This window comes from Ceratotherium simum, chromosome 3 (genome assembly GCF_057802395.1).
Source record: "Ceratotherium simum simum isolate JZ-2026a chromosome 3, ASM5780239v1, whole genome shotgun sequence".
Lineage (NCBI taxonomy): Eukaryota > Metazoa > Chordata > Mammalia > Perissodactyla > Rhinocerotidae > Ceratotherium > Ceratotherium simum.
The window spans coordinates 24,814,278-24,832,571 of record NC_141902.1 but is presented as its reverse complement, the minus strand read 5'-3'; the positions used below and the strand labels follow the sequence as shown (position 1 = coordinate 24,832,571).

General features: G+C 51.6%; 1 protein-coding gene across 1 annotated transcript; it reads right to left on the bottom strand.

Annotated features, from left to right (window-relative positions):
• Positions 1-4,881: 4,881 nt before the first annotated feature.
• On the bottom strand, positions 4,882-14,487 carry AJUBA (ajuba LIM protein). The gene is made up of 8 exons (XM_004421240.3): positions 13,025-14,487; positions 10,107-10,208; positions 8,385-8,452; positions 8,189-8,251; positions 7,329-7,459; positions 7,195-7,246; positions 6,381-6,449; positions 4,882-5,940 (listed from the first exon to the last, which is right to left on the bottom strand). Exons 1-8 carry the CDS (start codon positions 14,058-14,060, stop codon positions 5,815-5,817), a joined length of 1,647 nt encoding a protein of 548 aa, XP_004421297.1. The 5' UTR covers positions 14,061-14,487; the 3' UTR covers positions 4,882-5,814.
• Between the last annotated feature and the right edge of the window lie 3,807 nt (positions 14,488-18,294).

Genomic DNA, 18,294 nt, shown 5'->3' with positions numbered 1-18,294 from the left:
GCAGCTATGACATACAACTATCTACTGGGACTTTGGGGGGAAAAAAATAAATAAAATCTTAAAAAAAAAAACCAGTAGGAGAAATAGACCAACCAAAGGGCATTAGGAGTTTCATGCTTGGGAACATACACTGTAAATTTTGAAACGCCTCCTATGATTAAGGTGTAATGGCAAAAAAGCAAAACCTTGAGGAAGTAAGCAAGTTAGTATACAGTGCTTTCTATCTTCCATTTACCAAAGAGGAATTTTGCTAAACTAATTGACAGTATGCAACCATGGTAGCTAAGCAGCTTAAATATTACACCTAGGTTTCCCATGACTGGGTTGCCTTATAAAAAAACTCAGGCACACATAATTCTGGAATGGGTGCTTTTCTTGGGCAACATTTCAAAACTAATTTATTGGTACCTTCAAATGATTAATAGTGGGAGGCTCCATGGATGGGGAGCCCATTGGGATAATCCAAATCAAGGGTTACTGACTTGTCTACGGGAGTCAGGCAGGTAAGCAATGTGTGAAGAGCACAGATGAAAGGGTGGTAGGGACTGTGACAAACTAAGGAGAGAACACTGAACAAAGGAGCAGCCATCACTCAGTCCAACCAATCACTGCCATGTGGGAACGGAATCCCAGAGGTGAGAGATCTTCTGATTATTCAAAAAACCTTAGAAACCCATCTCTTTGTATACAATATCCAGATTTTTATGTGAAATCTCCTGTATTGTAAATGTTGGCAACCAGTTATTTTATTTGTAACAGCTTGTTATTATTACAGAGGCGGTACACATGTGTTGTATAAAAATACAGAGAATGTAAGCCAACAACAATGAAACATATCCTCACCACTCAGAGATCACCACTGCTGACACCTTTGTGCATATCCTTTCAGATCTTTTTTTTTTCACAAATATATAGACATTTTAAAAATAAAATGTCTTTTATTTTTATATGTTACCCTGTACATAACGTTTGGGAACTGGCATTTTGTTAATGATTTTGAACTTTCCATCTCAATAAATTTTCACCTCATCTAACCCCCGTCTGCGTTAAAAATTTTCCAACTGACCCCCAAATATCTTTTATAGCAATTTGTTTAAACCATAGGGAATCAAGGACCAGGCATTTTATTGTTATTATATGCCTTAAATCTCTTTAATCTAGCAGTTTTGACTTTTTAAAAAATCATACTGACTTGCTAAAGAGAGCTGGCCACTTGCCCTGCAGAATGCCTCACCTCCTGGATTTGTCCAGTTGCTTCTTCCTAGTGTCCTTTAGTTTGTTTCTCTATCCCCAGTATTTCCTGTAAACCACAAGTTATATCTAATACTACTTTTGGGGGTAGGGAGCAGCTAGAACATGTACTAGGTTGAGAAACGTGTGATGACAGTCTGACCCCTCCAACATACAGTCACATTTCTGGCCTCAAGACCATAAACTGGTAGTGTTATTTGGCACCATATGAATGACCAGTTGACCACCAACCATTTCACCTATGGTTTTTAACACCAATTAATAATCTTTGCCAGAAGCAGTAGTTGTATTCAAGTTCACAAAATGCTGTTTTTCCAATTCTATCCTCCTTTCTACATTCATTAGCTGGCATTTTCCCCTCAACTAGGATTCAAATTAATATCATAAAAAATAACTCCCAATGGGCCAAACTCAGTGCATTTGGGGGCAGGATTTAGCCTATGGGCCGTCACTTTCTGAGCTACAATCAAAGCCAGACAAACTCTCACCCCTGTCATCTGTCTCCTGTGGCATTAGGTCTTTTTTGTTTGTAACACTCACTTTGCACTTGTTGACATGTTGCTTGTAATGGTTCTCAAGGCATTTTATGTGTGTATTTGTCTCCATGGCTAGACTATGACCTCCTCAAGGGCAGGGACTCTCCTGCCGTGTATTTCCTTTGCTTCTCCTAATGTGCTTTTAGAGGTACTTTGGCAATGGCTAATTCTAATTAACAAAAAAAGCACTAGAAAGAACTAAAAGTTTTCATAATTGTCTTTCGTGTTCCCTGACTTTCCCACTAAAACTTCCCCTAATGATCTATCAATCATAATGAAGTGCTTATCTGAGTTACAGTTTACTTGTCCATGACAGTCCCTGTGGTGGGGGGTGGGAAGGAAGAGGGGAAATAAGCTCTTGATTAGTCTTCAAAGGTTGGGAAGTCATTTTCCAGCTTCAGGACCTTGGGTAAGTCCCGTCATCACTCAGAGTTTTTATTTCTTCATTCAGTAAAATGAGGTGACTGGGTTGTCTCTAAACTCACACCGCGCTGGGCTCTAATTCTCTAGGACACAAGTAAGTCTACCAGTACCTTTGAGTAGATGTTCCTCCTACCCCATCTCTCCCTGCTTGGACAGCACCTTGGCTCCCTTCACATGGGTCAGCACTGTCCCTTTTTTTTTTTTTTTTTTTTTGGTGAGGAGATCAGCCCTGTGCTAACATCCGCCTATCCTCCTCTTTTTTTGCTGAGGAAGATGGCCCTGGGCTAACATCTGTGCCCATCTTCCTCCACTTTATATGGGACGCCGCCACAGCATGGGTTGCCAAGCAGTGCGTCGGTGCGCACCCGGGATCCGAACCAGCGAACCCCGGGCCGCCGCAGCGAAGCGCGCGCACTTAACCGCTTGCGCCACCGGGCCGGCCCCAGCACTGTCCTTTCTAAGCTTAGGTGAAATACCCACAGTGGATGGAATTTGCCTCTGACGACTCTCCTACCATCACAGTTAGACTGGTCTAATCTATACGATCCAGGAACAGTTTGCTCACATTTCTCAGGTCAAACCTTAGTCCTTCACAACCAAGGCCAAGTGTGGCTATTCCAAGGGCCCTACACCAGCAGGTGGCACAGCACAAGCCTAGTCTTAGATTTTCCTTTGCTGCGAGAGGAGAGGATGGAGAGGACTGAGATTCTTAGACACCTGTCCTTGTCGTGGAGCCTCACCATTAGGGCTCCGAATGACCCCAGACCAGCTCTGGGGTATGGGTCTTTCTAAAAAACAAAACGAAATAAAAACACTTTTAGCTCACCGGTGTTTTCCAGTCCTTTTATCTCAGTCCTATTAGTCTCCTTTGCCTCTTTTTATTCTCTTCTGTATAGATAGAATCTCAAGGACCTCTTCTACCTGGCTTTATGTGCCTGGAAATAGCTCTTTTTCTGCCTCCTCCTTGAGTAAGGACAGTCTCCAGCCTGATCATAAATGGAATCTTACCGTTTCCCTGGCCTTGAGAGTTCCAGGTGGTGAAGGGGGAAACAATCAAGTCTCTCAGGAGTAAGGCAGAGAAAGAACCACCACCACCCTTATTCTACATAAACACATTTGGGCCCGTAGCAAACAGAGCTGGCTAGAGCAAATAGCCTGTCTGCTGTGACAGCCTGACCGCTGTCCTGTAACTCTCATCTAAAGAGACACAAAATGGATCCATAATTCCTCCATTTTCCCCATCTCAGGCCTGGTGGCTGTTGATGAAAATCAGATGCCAAGTTGGCCAAACAAGGTCTACCTTTTGCTGTATCCTTGGCAACACCCCATGGAACTTTCACTATCGACTGTAAATATTAAATAGAGCTATTAAGGATGAGTAATCTCCCAGTGAACAGGAAGAAGGGAAACTCTTGTGATGCACGGTACACTTGGGAGCCTGCCAGTGATGCTGTGGGTGCCAGGGCCTCCCTTCCCTGGGCCTGTCCTTTTTTTTTTTTGTGAGGAAGATCAGCCCTGAGCTAACATCTGTGCTAACCCTCCTTTTTGCTGAGGAAGACCAGCTCTGGGCTAACATCTATTGCCAATCCTCCTCCTTTTTTTCCCCCCAAAGCCCTAGTAGATAGTTGTATGTCATAGTTGCACATCCTTCTAGTTGCTGTATGTGGGACGCGGCCTCAGCATGGCCGGAGCGGCAGTGCGGCAGTGCGTGCCCGAGATCCGAACCTGGGCCGCCAGTAGTGGCGCACACGCGCTTAACTGCTAAGCCACGGGGCCGGCCTGGGCCTGTCCTTAACAGATGTTAGCACTTGTTTGTCCTCAGGAAGAGTAGCCCCAGTGGCAAGAACAGCGTCTTGGGGAGCCCCAGGGCTCTGACAGATGAAAGGAAATCAGCCAGTCAGCAACAGACGGAGGCCAAAATCAGAGTAAGAAACAAGGGTCAGAGTGACAGAGTGGGCAAGACCCCAAAGAGTAAAAGAAGGGATGGATGTAAAGCTATACATGCTTATCTGGATTTCCCAGGCCCAGAGAACCCTGGTGAGAAAATTTCCCAGTCATGGAGTCTTCTTTGTATTCACTTATTTAATAATAGTTTGGAAGAAGCGATCCCAGCTGTAGAACAATTTAGTTTCAGAACATTTATCCCTCCAAAAAAAGTGCATTTCCCCCCTCTGGCACTCAATGATATGAATTTGAACTCTTACACTCACTCGGAGGCCTCTTCTGTGCAATTCCCAGGTTGGCTGGCATAGTCATCTTAGAATAACCCCTAAATGTGGAATTGCTGTTCTCAAGAGTCATCATTTCTAATATGAAACTCTACGTGATACAGAATGAAGACTAAGGATCAAAGATTATCAGATTAATTTGCCTAAAACCAATTCACCTAGAAACAATTATTCTAAAATAAATATTTATCAAATCTGCAGCATTTCAAAAGGATTTAGCAGATTCACCCTTTCACTTGTTGCTGTTATCTGTATAACCTTTGTTATTCAACTGAATATGCCACATGTCTGTTCATTTGTTTACATTATATTGGCATTTTAACAGCAGGAATGCAGAAGTTAGACCAAAGCATCAAAATCATATTGAGCTCTGTTACATTTCCCAAGGCATCTAATTTGTAAAGGAATATCCAATTAAGAAACACAAAAAAGGATACACAAAATGTCTGTACCAATTATATTTATTGCTAGAAACTTTAAACTTTTTAAAAAAGTGTTTGAAAAGTAGATAACATAGAAAAAGATATCCATGAACGTAGGAAGTGATATTATCATTTACAAAGTGCTGCAAATTTGATAAATTGGTTTTAAGAGATCTAGTTTTAGGTGAAGCAATGTCAGCCAAACAACTGACTAGAGCCAAGTCAAAGTGTCTGCCCAACTGGCTTCGCAGAGCCTCAGGGTTTGGGAGTTGCAGTGGATGTAATCCTGGATCCCTCTGAGAGGTGGCAGGTCTAGAGTGGTGCACTATTGCTGGGAACCCAGTGTAAGTGTGCCCTGAGAAGGGTGTGACAGTATGAGTGTGTGTGTGTCAATGTGCCCCTGTGTGCATATACTGGGCTGGAGGGCTCAGTGCACTTAAACCTGGGAGTGTGCAGGTGTGTGTGGCTAGCCTGAAGCTTCCTAGATGTCTCACCCAGCAACTCCACAGCCAGAAACCCACTCACTACCTCCCCCAGCTGAGGAGAAGAGGAACCAAGTAAGGCACCCACCTAGCCTCCCCAGGCCCACGTGAGTCCCTGAGAAACTGGCAATACAGTTTAGAGAGAAAGTGGCCAAGAAAAAACTCATGAACACATAGAATCAGACCTTTAGAAAGTATTGGAACTCGCCTGTGTGTGCCTGAGTATATGCTACAGCACAGGCTGCACACACGGAAAGAAGGCCAGTCACTCCCACTGTGGCAACTGGAAGGTTCCTCCTCCACAATCCATTTGGAATGTCATGATCTTTGGGTCTCTGGCCCCTGGGGCCCTCCCCAGAGGACTCTTCTGCCAGGCCTGCAGAGTGCATTCCTTGCCTCGGCTGGCCTCAGAGGGGCCCACTGGCCAGAGGAATTTGTCGATGGTGGTGATGGCAGCAGCGCTGACTGCAGTTCAGATATAGTTGGCAGGGGGCTGTCGGGCATTGAGCCGCTGCATATGACAGCCATGGCAGAGCAAGTGCCCGTCCAAAGGGAAGCAGCAGCAGCCTTCCTCATCACTCAGCTGCATCCGGCAGTCCTAGGGAAGAAGGACACCTAGTTTACCTCAGCCCAGGCACCTCGGACATCTGGGGAGTCTGTCCTGCTCAACACCAGACTCCTAACGACTGGAAGGGGGTGGGATTGGAAGGAATGGACTCCCAGAAGAGAAACCTGAGAAACTACCTCTGCTGGACACCAGGTGTCGCTGCTACAGCAGAAATCATGAGACAGGCTCCCCTTTCCAGTGGTTACCAGGAGTCCCTAGTTTTAGGAATTTTGACTCTGGGGATGCTACATTCAGAAAGGACTAAACAACCAGGACCAGAGAGAGTGGCTGGAGGATGAGAAAGGGCCTGGAGATAGGTCAGAGCAGCCTCCTGGTGTTCCATGCCCTATATGGACTCCGACAGCTCCAGGACCTGACTCCTCCCAGGCCCCATTCCAGTCCTCCTCCAGGAGCCTCCCCCCAACACTCACCTCACAGTGGTAGCACTCAAAGTGATAATCTCGGTCCATGGATATCACTCTCACAATGTCCTCACAGCCCTGAAATAGTGCAGACCCCCAGGAGGTGAAAGCCGCATGACAACCCCAATGTCACCCTCCCCCCTACAAAACCCCCTCCCACCTGATGGGAAGATCTCTCAAAGGCCTCCAGAGCCTCTCTGCAATCATCTGTAGCTTTGAGATGGCCTTTGCAGATCCTACCAGAACTTCCCTCTCCTGTTCCTTGGTGCTGCCTCCAGGAGGGCATGCCCCCTCAAGGAGCCTTCCCTCTCTCCAGGGCCTCTGGCCTTACCTACCTCTCCTAGCTTGGGGGACACAGAGGGAAGGGAAAAGAGCAGGCGGCATAAATAAAGTAGGCTAAGCTGGGGACAAGGAGATCCAACAGGGTCTGGCTCCTCATTGGCTTTTGGCTTCTCTCCCTAGGCGCACCCTCGGCACATACAGCATAAATCATTTCTGACCCCTTCCCAACAGCCCTGAGGATTCTTCCCACCTTTTTCCAGCCCCTACATCTGGGATCTGGTGACCTTGACCTCAAAGAAATGCTCCTTCTCTGGACTGGGAGAGAAGAGAAGGAGCCTGGGCCCAGCAAGGCTGTCAGACATGTCTAGGCCCGGATGTTAGGGTCAGGGTGGTGACCTCGAGAGCAGAGTCACACGGGAATCTTCTCAGAGTACATTCCTCAGCACCATCGCCTCCTGCAGGAGGCCAGGCAGCATGGCCCCATCCCCTCCCCAGAGGCAGCAGCACTGGCTGCCCTGCAGGAGAACCCAGACATACTGACCTCTGAGGGGAGGATGGGTTGGCCACAGGCCGCACACTTAGGAGCATAATTTCTGAAAGAGAGAGGGCAGAGATGAGCTGAGGCTGGGGAATCTCTGAGCCCAGTTCCACACCACACCCTAAGGGCAGACTCACTTGTGGTAGTCTGTGACACAGTACACCTGGTTGGAGAAGTCCACTGTGAAGGGGATGCCGTCCAGGCACTTGTTGCAAACAATACATCGGAAGCAGCCCGGGTGATAGGACTTCCCCATTGCCTGTAGGATCTGGCTCGTGGAGTGGGAGGAGAATCAGTCTCCCTCCAGTCCTGGCTCTCCAGCTACCCATGATGTGCCCTCCTGCTCCTGCTAACCTCATCCAACCTCCTACTATCCGCCCAGAACAATGCTATATAATCTGAGGGGACCAGGAGTCTTAAAATGGAGACAGAAAGCCCGAAAAAGGTCCTAGCATCCAGGCCAGTGGTCCTCAGCCCCGGCTGCATATTAGGATCACCCAGGGAACTTTAAAAACCCATCAATGCCTGGGTCCCACCCCACAAGTAGTCATCACAATCTCTGGTGATGACCCAGGCACTGGTATTTTTTTTACTGCTTCCGTGAAGATCTGAAAGGCTGCCAGGGTTGAGAACCACTGATCTAATCCAATCCCTCCTTACAGAAAAAAACTGAGTTCCAACTGATCCCAGCCAGTAGCAGAAAGGGGATTAAGACTCAGGACCCCACACTCCTAGGCAGAGGGCCTGGCTGTGCCTGCAGAATTAGGGAGGGGCCAGATCCCAGAAGCCTGGGGATGGCAGGATTAGGAGTCTGGACTTGATCCCACAGGCAGAGGGAAGCCACTGTAAACAGTTTCTCTGGGGAGGAATGGGATGAAAGTGATTCATCTGGTGATAGGTTTCCTCCTCACATCTTTTCTTAGTACCCATTTAGCTCCTGATTCTACCCCTCGGCCCCTCAGCCTCACAGAGTCTTAGCTGAAGACATTTTGCTTACCTTCTCCAAAATCAAGTGACCACAGACACAGCATTTCTCAGCTGCCTCCTGAAACCCTGAAAACTAGTGAGCAAGAAAAGGCCAAGGGAGGGTGTTACAAGCTGAGAATGACCTGATGGCTGGAACCCCAATGGGCCACCAAGAAGAGGGTCCCAGTGTGGGAGCCAATTCCAGGCCCAGAGGACCCCTCACTCACCAGATAATCTTCCTCACAGTACACAGAGCCATTGACGCTGTAGAAAGCCTTGCAGCGCAAAGTTCGCCCTAGAAGCAGCAGAGAAGGAGCTGGAGCCTACCCCGGGGCCCAGGCACAGGGCTTCCCTGCTCCAGGGTCAGTGCTCCCCAATGTGGCATGATGTATTTAAATCTAGATTTTAGTACTTGTCCTCCAAACCGCCGTCTGTCCTCCCTCCCCACACAAAAATCCCATCTGATGCAATTTCAATTTCCTTTGTCTCATTCCTGCCAACTTCCCCTCTCCTCTGCTCACTGCTCCTCCAGCTCCTGCCTCCTCAACAGTTTTCTATGACCTTGCCCTAAACGAGTGCCTTCCTCTCCAGTGCCTGGTGTATGCGGAGCCATCTGGGACAGCAAAGCCTACCCCAGGCTGGAGTACAAGGTGCTGTACAATGTGCACAGAGATGATCGCATTGTCACAGGCCTTGCTCTCTGGGACCTTTCAACCTAGGGGCCTCTTTGTCTGAGCACAGCAATCCCGCTCTCCTAGCCCTATCTGTCTCCTTCCAGGAAGGCTCTACGGAGGTCAGGACATATTGGAGTTACTGCTGGCTACAAAGGGCTTTGTTTGGGAGCAAAGTCGGTCCCCCTTCCTGCTGCACTAGCCTGCTTCCCCAAGCTTAGAGGGACAGAGTCTCCAGGGTCAGAGGCAGCCCAGGATCTTCTGTGAGCAGACAAGGCAGGACTATCCCCCATGTGACCAACGACCCAGGAAGTGCTCCAGGGTGTCTAAATTGTCAAGGGTCGGGGAAGAGTGAGACCAGGGCCGAGAGTGGGCAAGTTTCCCACCTCTGCCCCATTCCCATCAAAATCTTCACTTCCAGCTCTGCCCAGTAGTTTAGAAAAGCTGACTTAGAAACTCATGAGACACAAGGGGGTAGAGAGAAGGAAAGAGACATACCCAGAAGAGGCCCTAGACACAGAACAGACAGAGAGATGAACCTAAAGAGAACCAGGCAGAGGCTGGGGGTGGTGGGGTGAGAGAAGAGCTGAGTGCTGGAGTCAGACAGGCAGAGATAGGAGATTAAAGGTTTAGCAAAGGAATCAGAGTGGGTAAGCAGTGGGGAGGGGTAATGAGGGAGGTAAGGGAAGGGCTGGGGAGTTAAGGCCGCTGGGAGCACCCCCCCTCCAGGCGGGCCTCCTGAGCTAACAGCAGCGGGCATTCCTTGAACGTGATGTCATCAGCTTGGCATGGCCCGGTGGCCTGCACTCTAGCGAGGTGGCTGAACTCTGACCAGCCAAGAGAAAACCCCCCTCTCCGCCCCCACAGCTCCCCACTCCCCCAGCCCACCCCGCCCTTCCCACATTCCAGTCTTTCACTGTCGCCCCAGGCAACTCGACTGCCCAAGACCAAACCCCACCAAGGAGAGGCCAGAGGGCCGGGCGGGAGTCCAGGCTGGGCAAGGAAGGAGGCAGAAGAAAGAGAGAGAAACAGAGGGGAGGCAAGCGGCTGAAGAGAGGGAGGACTGACTCCAAAAAGCAGACCCAACATTGGGGCGGGAGAGCCAGGTAGAGCACAGAGAAGGGAAGCAAGAGAGAAGGTGGGGCAGTGGTCATCCAGATACATGGTGGGGACCCTCTGCGAGCAAGAAGGAAGCACAAGCTCTGCTTTCTCTAGGCACTTGTGAGTGTGAGCATGTATGTGTGCGGGGAGTACTTGAGGCCCGGGGGCTGCACTCACCACAGGAGCAGCAGACAAAGCACTGAGTGTGGTAGAGGCTGTCCAGGGCCTGGCAGGCGTTGCTCTGCCCATAGATGCCTTTGTTGCACTTGATACAGGTGCCTGAGGGGAGAGAAGAGGTTGTCAGCATCACACCCCTCTCCCACAGCTCAAAACCAGGGATTCCCGATCTTTCCTGACTGCTCTTTCCTGATTGTGCCAGAGGACCACCAGTCACAGCCTCCCTTTAATGGGCTCCCTTCTGGGAAGAGAGGGTAATGAGAAATGGGATGCGGCAAGGTCTTGAGTGGGCAGACCCATTCGTTTACTGATTAATCAACAGATATTTTCTGAGCATCTATGTTGTGCCTAGCAAAAATATTGTGCCCAATACTGTGGAAAATTGGAGAAAATCAAAGATATGGTTGTTGGCCTTCAAATGCTTAGTTTCTGCTGGGGAGAAAAGACTAAACAGGCAAGGCATGATCCCTGTTGCACCGTGTGGGACAAACAGTCAGACAAGCCAGTCCATAAGGGCCCAGCAGCAGACTCGAAAAAACTTCCTAGAGAAAGCAAGCCAGGCCCAGAAAGCCTCTCTGGGACCTCAGTTTCCCCACCTGTAAAATGAGCTGCTATTCAGCTACAGAATGACTTCTCACTGCTCCATACCTCACAGCTTCAAAGGATGGAAAGAAGGATCTGGCTCAGTAGAGGGCCCTGTGCAGAGGGGACCATGTGAGCGTGACTCCTGTGAGGAGGTGGCTGCTGAGAATGCAGGGTGTGTTCCAGGGATTGAGGGTTGCATAGGAAGGGGGTGGGGAAGGGTGGCAGAACCCCTAATGTCTCCCTGTCATCTCCTATCATGGGAGGGACAGAGCTGAACTGCTCTTCCCTGACATCCCCCACTAACATACATACACCTGGCTCTGCACCCGCCTTTCCTGGGTGTGTTCTTCCCTCCCTCCACTCCCCAATTCCAGGCCCATGAGTGAGGGCTAGAGCCTGTCTTTGGGGAGCAGATCCCAACGGGCCCGCCTTACCCCGCCCCACCTTTCCCCCTCGGCATACTGCCACGCTCCTTGCCTGTTGGGGCCCATCCCAGTCTTTGCCCAGGGGCTTGGGAGCCCGTGCAGCAGCTGCAGCAACTGATGGGCCCAGGCCTGTCCTGCTCCCACCCTCTGGCAGCTGGGCAAGGCTGTAGCCAAGGAAAAGGGCCCCTACCAGGGGCAGGAGTAGGAGGGTACAGTCAGGAGGAGGGTTCTGTCAGAGAAGGCAATCTGACCCCCCGGAAGAGGAGTCCCCCACCTCTGGGGTCAAAATGTGGCCTCCATGGGAGGGGAGATCTGCCCCAAAATTGCCATGCCAGGGGGCCCTGTCAGAGCTATTTCTTTGGGAAGCCTTGGTGATTATGGGAAGACAAAAGCAAACTGCTCAGGCATGGCCACCTAACCTCCTCTAACCCAGCATATCCACACCTAGGTTCTTCCTGCCATTTTATTGCACTCTCTCTGAGCTCCTTTCTTCCTTTTGGCTCTGATGGCTTAGCCAAGGAGACTTCTTTCCATCCAACAGCTACTTCTCCTGGGCCTCAAAACGAAACTGCTAAAAGGATCCTGTCACTTAGTCTCCCTTGACCAAAGCATTACCTGCTGTGGGCTTTCCTCTCTCAGGGTAGGGGGGAAAAGGTGGAAGGGTTGGGGTTAAACTAAGCAGGTTCCTTCTCCTGCTGCCTCTGAATCTCCTCCCTACTCACGTTTATAGCTAGGTTCCTCTCCCTACTCAAGCTTATAGCCACAGAGGTCTAGAGCATGGGGTCCAGGGCAGGAACAAGGATGGTGAGAAAGGTGAGGAGATGCTTGGAAAACCGAAGGGGCCCACAGCCCTAGGGGTGAGCCTTCTACTTCTGTTCTTCCTATCACAATCAGACTAGCATTTCTTTATATAGTGAAATGGTCCTGTGGGTCTTGGCTAAAAGATCGTTCGACACCCCAGTATCCCCCCCAGCTAAAACATATAATCAATGAATACTTCTTAAAGGTAACCTCATGGGGGAGAGACAATTACCACGTTTCCTTAACAGCAGCAGAAAGTAAGGAGCTAGACTAGCCTGAATCCTAAGTAGGTTATGGCCAGAACTGAAAGCCAGGTACTTCTGGCAGTTACGACCCTATGGTCGTTATCCATCCAGGGGTGATGATGTCCCGGTGGTCGTGGCTTCTGCTCTGACTTCCGGAGAATGGGGAAAAAAGAAGCTGACACCACCAGGTCTCCGATAAAATGCCCCATGCATGCACCGAGCCAGCAGGACTGGGGCGAGCCAGCAGTAGGGTCCCTGCTTTCAGTCCCAGGCGACTTCATCCTCCTTCCCCAGGATCCACTTCCCCCACCGCGGCCACAGTTCCGCGCGGGTTAGGAAGCAGCCCCCCCGCCTCGCCCCGCACCCCACCCTTCTCCCCAGCGCCGCGCAGCCGGCCCCGCCCGCGGGCACCTGGAGCGCCGGGGCAGGAGCCGGCACGCACGCGGCCTGCCCGCCCCGCCCCTCCTCCCGCGCATTCCCCGAATTCCTGCGGGCGGAGCCTAGGCCCGGGTGGGGGCGCGGTGCGCAGAAGCCTGCAGGGGCACTGCCGCCTGCAAGATGGGGGATGCTCTCATTGCCCCATTTGGTCCCCTCCCTATGAGGCCTCCTACCGCGAAAAACCGAGGCTCTAAAACTTGAGGAACTGGGACTTAGGAGATAATCAGGGGGCTTGAATTTAGCGAGAATAAGGAGCCCCTGGTTCATCTGAAACCCAGTGGGAAGGGGAAATCCCTCTTGCCTCTTTTCTAGCCCCGCGTCTCCGCCTCCGATCTCCCGGCGCCGGCAATTTGAGCTGTCGGGGCAGTGCGGACCGAATGCGGTGGCGGGCCCCTTCCCGTCCCTAACCACTTCTCTCACTCACCGAAGTAGTCCTCTCTGGCCTCCGGCTCCCGCATTCGGGCCCGGGCGGCCTCGGGAACGAACGGACCCGGCAGCTCCTCCAGACCCGACGGCTCAATCCCCGACGGTTCCCCGCGGGCGCCGGCTTCTCGCCCACCCGTGCCCACCGTCAGGCGCAGCAACGCTGTTAGCTCATCCTGGTATCGGGCGCCCGCGGCGCAGTCCCCGTAGCCGGTCACTGAGTGTCGTCCGGGTTGCGCCCCTCGTCTCTCCAAGGGCCCTGCGGCTCCCACTCCGGCCCCGGCTAGAGCTCCGGGGCTGCCAAGGGCCGGGGGATACGAGTGGCGGCTTTCCTGGCAGCCGAACCCCGCGGGCCGATGAGCGCACAGTCGGTCCAGGGCAGCGTGGAGCTCCGGGTAGGCGGACGGCACCCCTCCAGGAGAATAGCCCGCCGGAGCCCCGGGCAGGGGTGGGCCAAACAGGCATGGCCCGGCGGGCAAGGGACTGCCGTGGCGCTGGTCGTAGCCCATGCTGATGCCGCTGGTACGATTGCTGCAGGGTCGGCTACCTCCGGCTCCGCCAGCCCCCGCCCCGTCCAGCAGCAGGCTGCACCGGGGGCTGGACGGCTTGCTCGCGTCGCTGGCTGAGCTACTGGCGAAACTGGAGCGAGGGCTTAGGGCTGGGGCCGTAGTCTCCAGCCGAAAGTCAGGGGGCAATGACTGAGGTAGAGGCAAGGCCCGGTTGGGAGGCGGCCCCCCGGGGAAGGAGCCTTCGTAGCGCTGCGCCTCAAAGGAGCCGCGCGGGTTCCGCTCTGCGTCCAGGGGGCCTTGCTCCCGGGTTGGCTCCAACGGCTCATCCCCAGGTCCTCCAGTAGCTCCACGGGGCCCAGATTTCCTAGGTCCCCCCAGCCCACTCAGTCGCCCCTTGCCCGGCCCAGGGGTCCCATCAGACCCAGACCGGCTAGATTCACCCTTTCTGCGGCCGAACTTGGCGCTGCCGGAGTCCGAGAGCCTTAACTTCTCCAGCAGGCGACTGGCTTTCTCTCCTAATCGCTCCATGCCCTCGGGCCTGGGGCCTCCAGCCCCCTCCCCGCCCGGCACCCTGCAGCGTCTCAGTGGCCGCTTCTCTTTCCCTGCGGCCGGACTCCGGTTCGCCAGGGGCACAGAGTAGGCACACGGGTTTAGCGGGCGGCCCGGATGCCCGGCGCCAAGAATCTCGCAGCATCCCCCAGCGAGAGAAGCTGCGGCCCCCCGCGCATCAGGGGTTAAGCGGGGCTAGAAGCTCCTGCGGCCGCGACTGTCCCGTCCGCAGGTCTATCTGTTCACGCGTCGACTCGCCGAGCAGCCCCACTCTCGCCGGCCCCCGCCCCCCTCGCACTCACACTCAGCACCGACCCAACTTCTCTCCCAAACTTTTGTCTGCCTGGCCGGATCTACTTTCCTGGAGGGCGGAGCGCCGAGTGCGAGAGGAACGGGGGTGTCTGCGCAGGGATCTCTGGTGCGCCTGGCAGTGGGAGGGGGTGGCGTGGGGTGGTGGTGCTGGTGCTGGTGCTGGTGCTAACTGCCCTGGAGGTGGAGATCCTGCGACTGGAGGCGAGAGGAGGGCGAGGAGCAGTTTGGGCAGCTGCCGCTACGTTACTCAAGAATTGGGGCAGGAAAAAGTGGGGTGGGGGAGGGGAACTCTTTGTTTGCAGTTGGAATGCGCGCAGGGGCGCGGAGGGGCACGGTGGAATGTCGCAGTCCTGGACGGGGCGACGCGAGGCTTGTTCTCCGCAAATACTGTGACTTTGTTCTTAGTGTGGGGACTGTGGGAGAGATGGAGAAAGACTGATACAGAAGTAGTGAGACAGGGAGAGATCCATAAAAAGGAAGACAGGGAGAAAGAAGAAAGGTACGTACATAAAGAGGTTCAGAGACGTGTACATAAAGAGCCCAGACAGGCGAGGAAGCCCCTACAGAGACGTGGTGGAAGACAGGTAGCGAAAGAAAGGGAGAGCCCCAGCAAAAGGGGTCGTGGGTGGTGTGGAGACAGAAGGAGGAATAGTAAGAAAAAGACAAATATATGCAAGTCCAGAGAGAATGAAAGACAAACAGATAAACTGCGATTAAAAAGAAACCATTTTCTGAACCCAAAGCTCTGTGATGGGAGGGAGGGAGAGAGGGAGCTTGAGCGTCTATGTAAAAGGAGTGAGGAAAAGGTTTGGGACTAATCTCTACCTTCAGGGTAGGACAGATAGAGGGATAGACAGACACCCCCTGGTGTTGGGAAGTGAGATGTTTAGCAAATATTTCAGGTGACTACGGGGATAAAAGGCCTGGTTTTAGGGCTAGGGAACGGCTAGCCTCCTGCTTTGTTGGCCTACAGGAGATTGGTGATGAAAAGTAATTTAAGATTAATTTAAGAGGAAGAAAAGAAATGTCATTTAGAGGAGATAGCAAGTGAAAATGATCAGGGTGGAAGAAGAAAAGAGGCTGATCTTGGCCATACTAAAAGGATAAAGAGGGTCGGCCAGTGGCTTAGCGGTTAAGTGCCTGTGCTCCGCTACTGGTGGCCTGGGTTCAGACCCTGGGCGCTCACCAATGCACGGCTTCTCCGGCCATGCTGAGGTGGTGTCCCACATACAGCAACTAGAAGGATGTGCAGCTATGACATACAACTATCTACTGGGGCTTTGGGCGGGGGCGGGGGGGTGTTGATGATAAAGAGTAAGGAAAAGAAGGCCAGCCCTGTGGCCTAGCAGTGAAGTGCACGCATTCTGCTTCAGCGGCCAGAGGGGTCACAGGTTCCGATCCTCGGGGCGCACAGAGGCACCACTTGTCAAGCCATGCTGTGGCCACATCCCATACAAAGTAGAGGAAGATGGGCACTGATGTTAGCCCAGGGCCAATCTTCCTCCACAAAAAGAGGAGGATTAGCATTGGATGTTAGCTCCGGGCTGATCTTCCTCCCTGAATGAATGAATGAATGAATAAATAAATAAAAGCAAAATTAAAAAAAAAGAAGAAGAATAAGGAAAAGAAGAAACTGTGGCTGAAGCTGAACAAACCTAATTAAATACCAGCCAGCTGACTTTGCCCAGACTAGCACGTCAGGGGCCAGGGGCTAAGGAAGTAGAATGGAGAAGGAAAATGACTCCTTTGTATTTAGATAGTAAATGAGTATGAAAATTATATGCAAACAAATCATGCATATTATTTTCATCTCAACATTTGAACACCTTTTATAATCTTCTTGTAGCCTTAGGGAATGGGGAAGGAAAGGAGGTTAACATATTTGGGGAAGTTAATTTGGCACACACTATTTGGTTCTTTGTCCTAGCTGCATTGTCACCCTGACCTCATCTCTCCTGAGAGTCAGCCTGTTTCCCTGGTCAGGCCTACAGCTTTGCTCTGATCCAGAGGAGAGTTTACTATTGGACTGGAGGCAGGGAGCACCGAAAGCATTAGTAACAGAGGAGAGCTATCAGGTTGTATCTAGAACCCGCTGTGAGCAACATCTTCAGAATTAACCATAAGACTCTCCCTCCTTTCCTGTCTCCAGATGGGGAAGGAGAACCTGGATTCTTCTTTCCAATTCCTTACATCCAAAATATCCACACAGCCTCTAATATTTGGAAGCTTTGCTCCTTTGGGGTGAGGATGGGAGAGTAAATCTTGTGAAAAGTTGAGAGGCCATTAAAGGAGGCCCATCCAGGAGTTGGTGGTGGCAGCAGTGGGCACAGTTGGGATTGAAAACCTGTGTTTTCAGGGGATAGCAGGAAGCAGAGACAAGTGCAGTGGGAGACAGATGCACTGATAGGGCATGCTCGAGCAGTGCCCACGAACTGGGGGTAACCACTCCACTGTCTGAACTGGAGGCGGGAGCTCCACAGGCCCTATTCTCCACCCCCAGGACTTTAATTCAGCCAGCCCTGCTGGTCTAGTGGTTAAAAGTCTATGCTCTCATGGCTGCAGCCCAGGTTTGTTTCCCAGTCACGGATCCACACCACCCGTCTGTCAGTTGTCATACTGCGGTGGCTGTGTGATGCTGAAAGCTGTGCCACCGAGGTGGACAGGTTTCAGTGGAGCTTCCAGACTAAGACAGACTAGGAAGAAGGACCTGGCCACCCACTTCCAAAAAAATCAGCCATGAAAACCCTGTGAATAGCAGCAGAGCATTGTCTGATAGAGAGCCAGAGAGGATGGCACAAAAAGACCAGGCAGGGTGCTGACTACTAGCATCTCCACTTGGTTGCCTCAAAGGCATACTGACCACCTTCCCTGCCTCCCGAAACTGGCTCCTCCAGCATTCCCTGAGTAAATTGCACCATTAACCAATTAGGCGCTTAAGCCAGAAACCTGAACATCAACCTTCTGTCCTCCTCCCTTAACCTCACGTCCAACCAAGTCCTATCAATCCTGCTTCCTAAATATCTTTCAAATCTCTCCTCCCCTTATCACCATGATATCTATCAAGCCACCATCTTTTCTCTCCTGAACCACTGCAAAAGTCTCCCTGCCGAGGCTTTTCTCCCTCAATCCATCTTAGACCCTGAGGTCAAGTGATTCTTCTAAAACACAAAACTGATCATCTTGTTTCCCTGCTATAAAACCTTTCAATGATTTCTCACTGCCCTTGAACTAAAGTCTATACTCTTTATGATATTTTACAAGGTCTTTCTACCTTTCCAGCCTCTTCTCTCAACACCATCCCCTCCTCCAACTGTTCTCCAGTAGAATTGCACCTTGTATGTGCTCTCTCTTGCCCCTGGACTTTTGTACTTGCTGTTCCCTGTGTTTGGAAGACTCTCCTGGCCTCCCTTCCCTTCTGGTTAACTCTTCCCCTTCTTTCAGGTATCGGTTTGAACACCACTCTCTGAGAAGCCTTTCCAGACTGCCAGAGTAGGTTAACTACCCTTGCTGTATACTGCCATTGCTCCCCCAGCATGACCCTTATCACAAGTCATTTCATTGCCTGCTTAAATGCCTGGCTTGCCTGGCTTCCCGACTACACAATAGTGTAGTCAACCTCTGACCTGATCAACAGTGTACCTTGTACACTGTACAAGGTACCATAGTACCTTGCACAGTACCTGACACCTAGTAAGCAATCAATATTTGTTGTAGACTGAATGAATAGAGAGCCATTTTTACTTCTCAATCCATTCAAAATGCACAAATTTTGTGTACGTGTGTGTGTGTGCGCGTGTATGCAGCTCAAAATACAGCTTGGCTGACAGGACTAAGAAATAGCTACAAGGCCCTGTAGACTGCTTGGTCACACAGCGGGAGAGCAGCTGCTGGTGAGACATAG

What these genes read in the sequence shown, in the direction of transcription:
- AJUBA (XM_004421240.3), bottom strand. Translation starts at nt 14,060, where the DNA reads ATGGAGCGATTAGGAGAGAAAGCCAGTCGCCTGCTGGAGAAGTTAAGG. An exon ending in GGCCAGAGAGGACTACTTCG is followed by an intron (nt 10,209 to 13,024) that starts GTGAGTGAGAGA and finishes CTCTCCCCTCAG; the next exon opens with GCACCTGTATCAAGTGCAAC. An exon ending in AACCCATCCTCCCCTCAGAG is followed by an intron (nt 6,450 to 7,194) that starts GTCAGTATGTCT and finishes GCACTATTTCAG; the next exon opens with GGCTGTGAGGACATTGTGAG.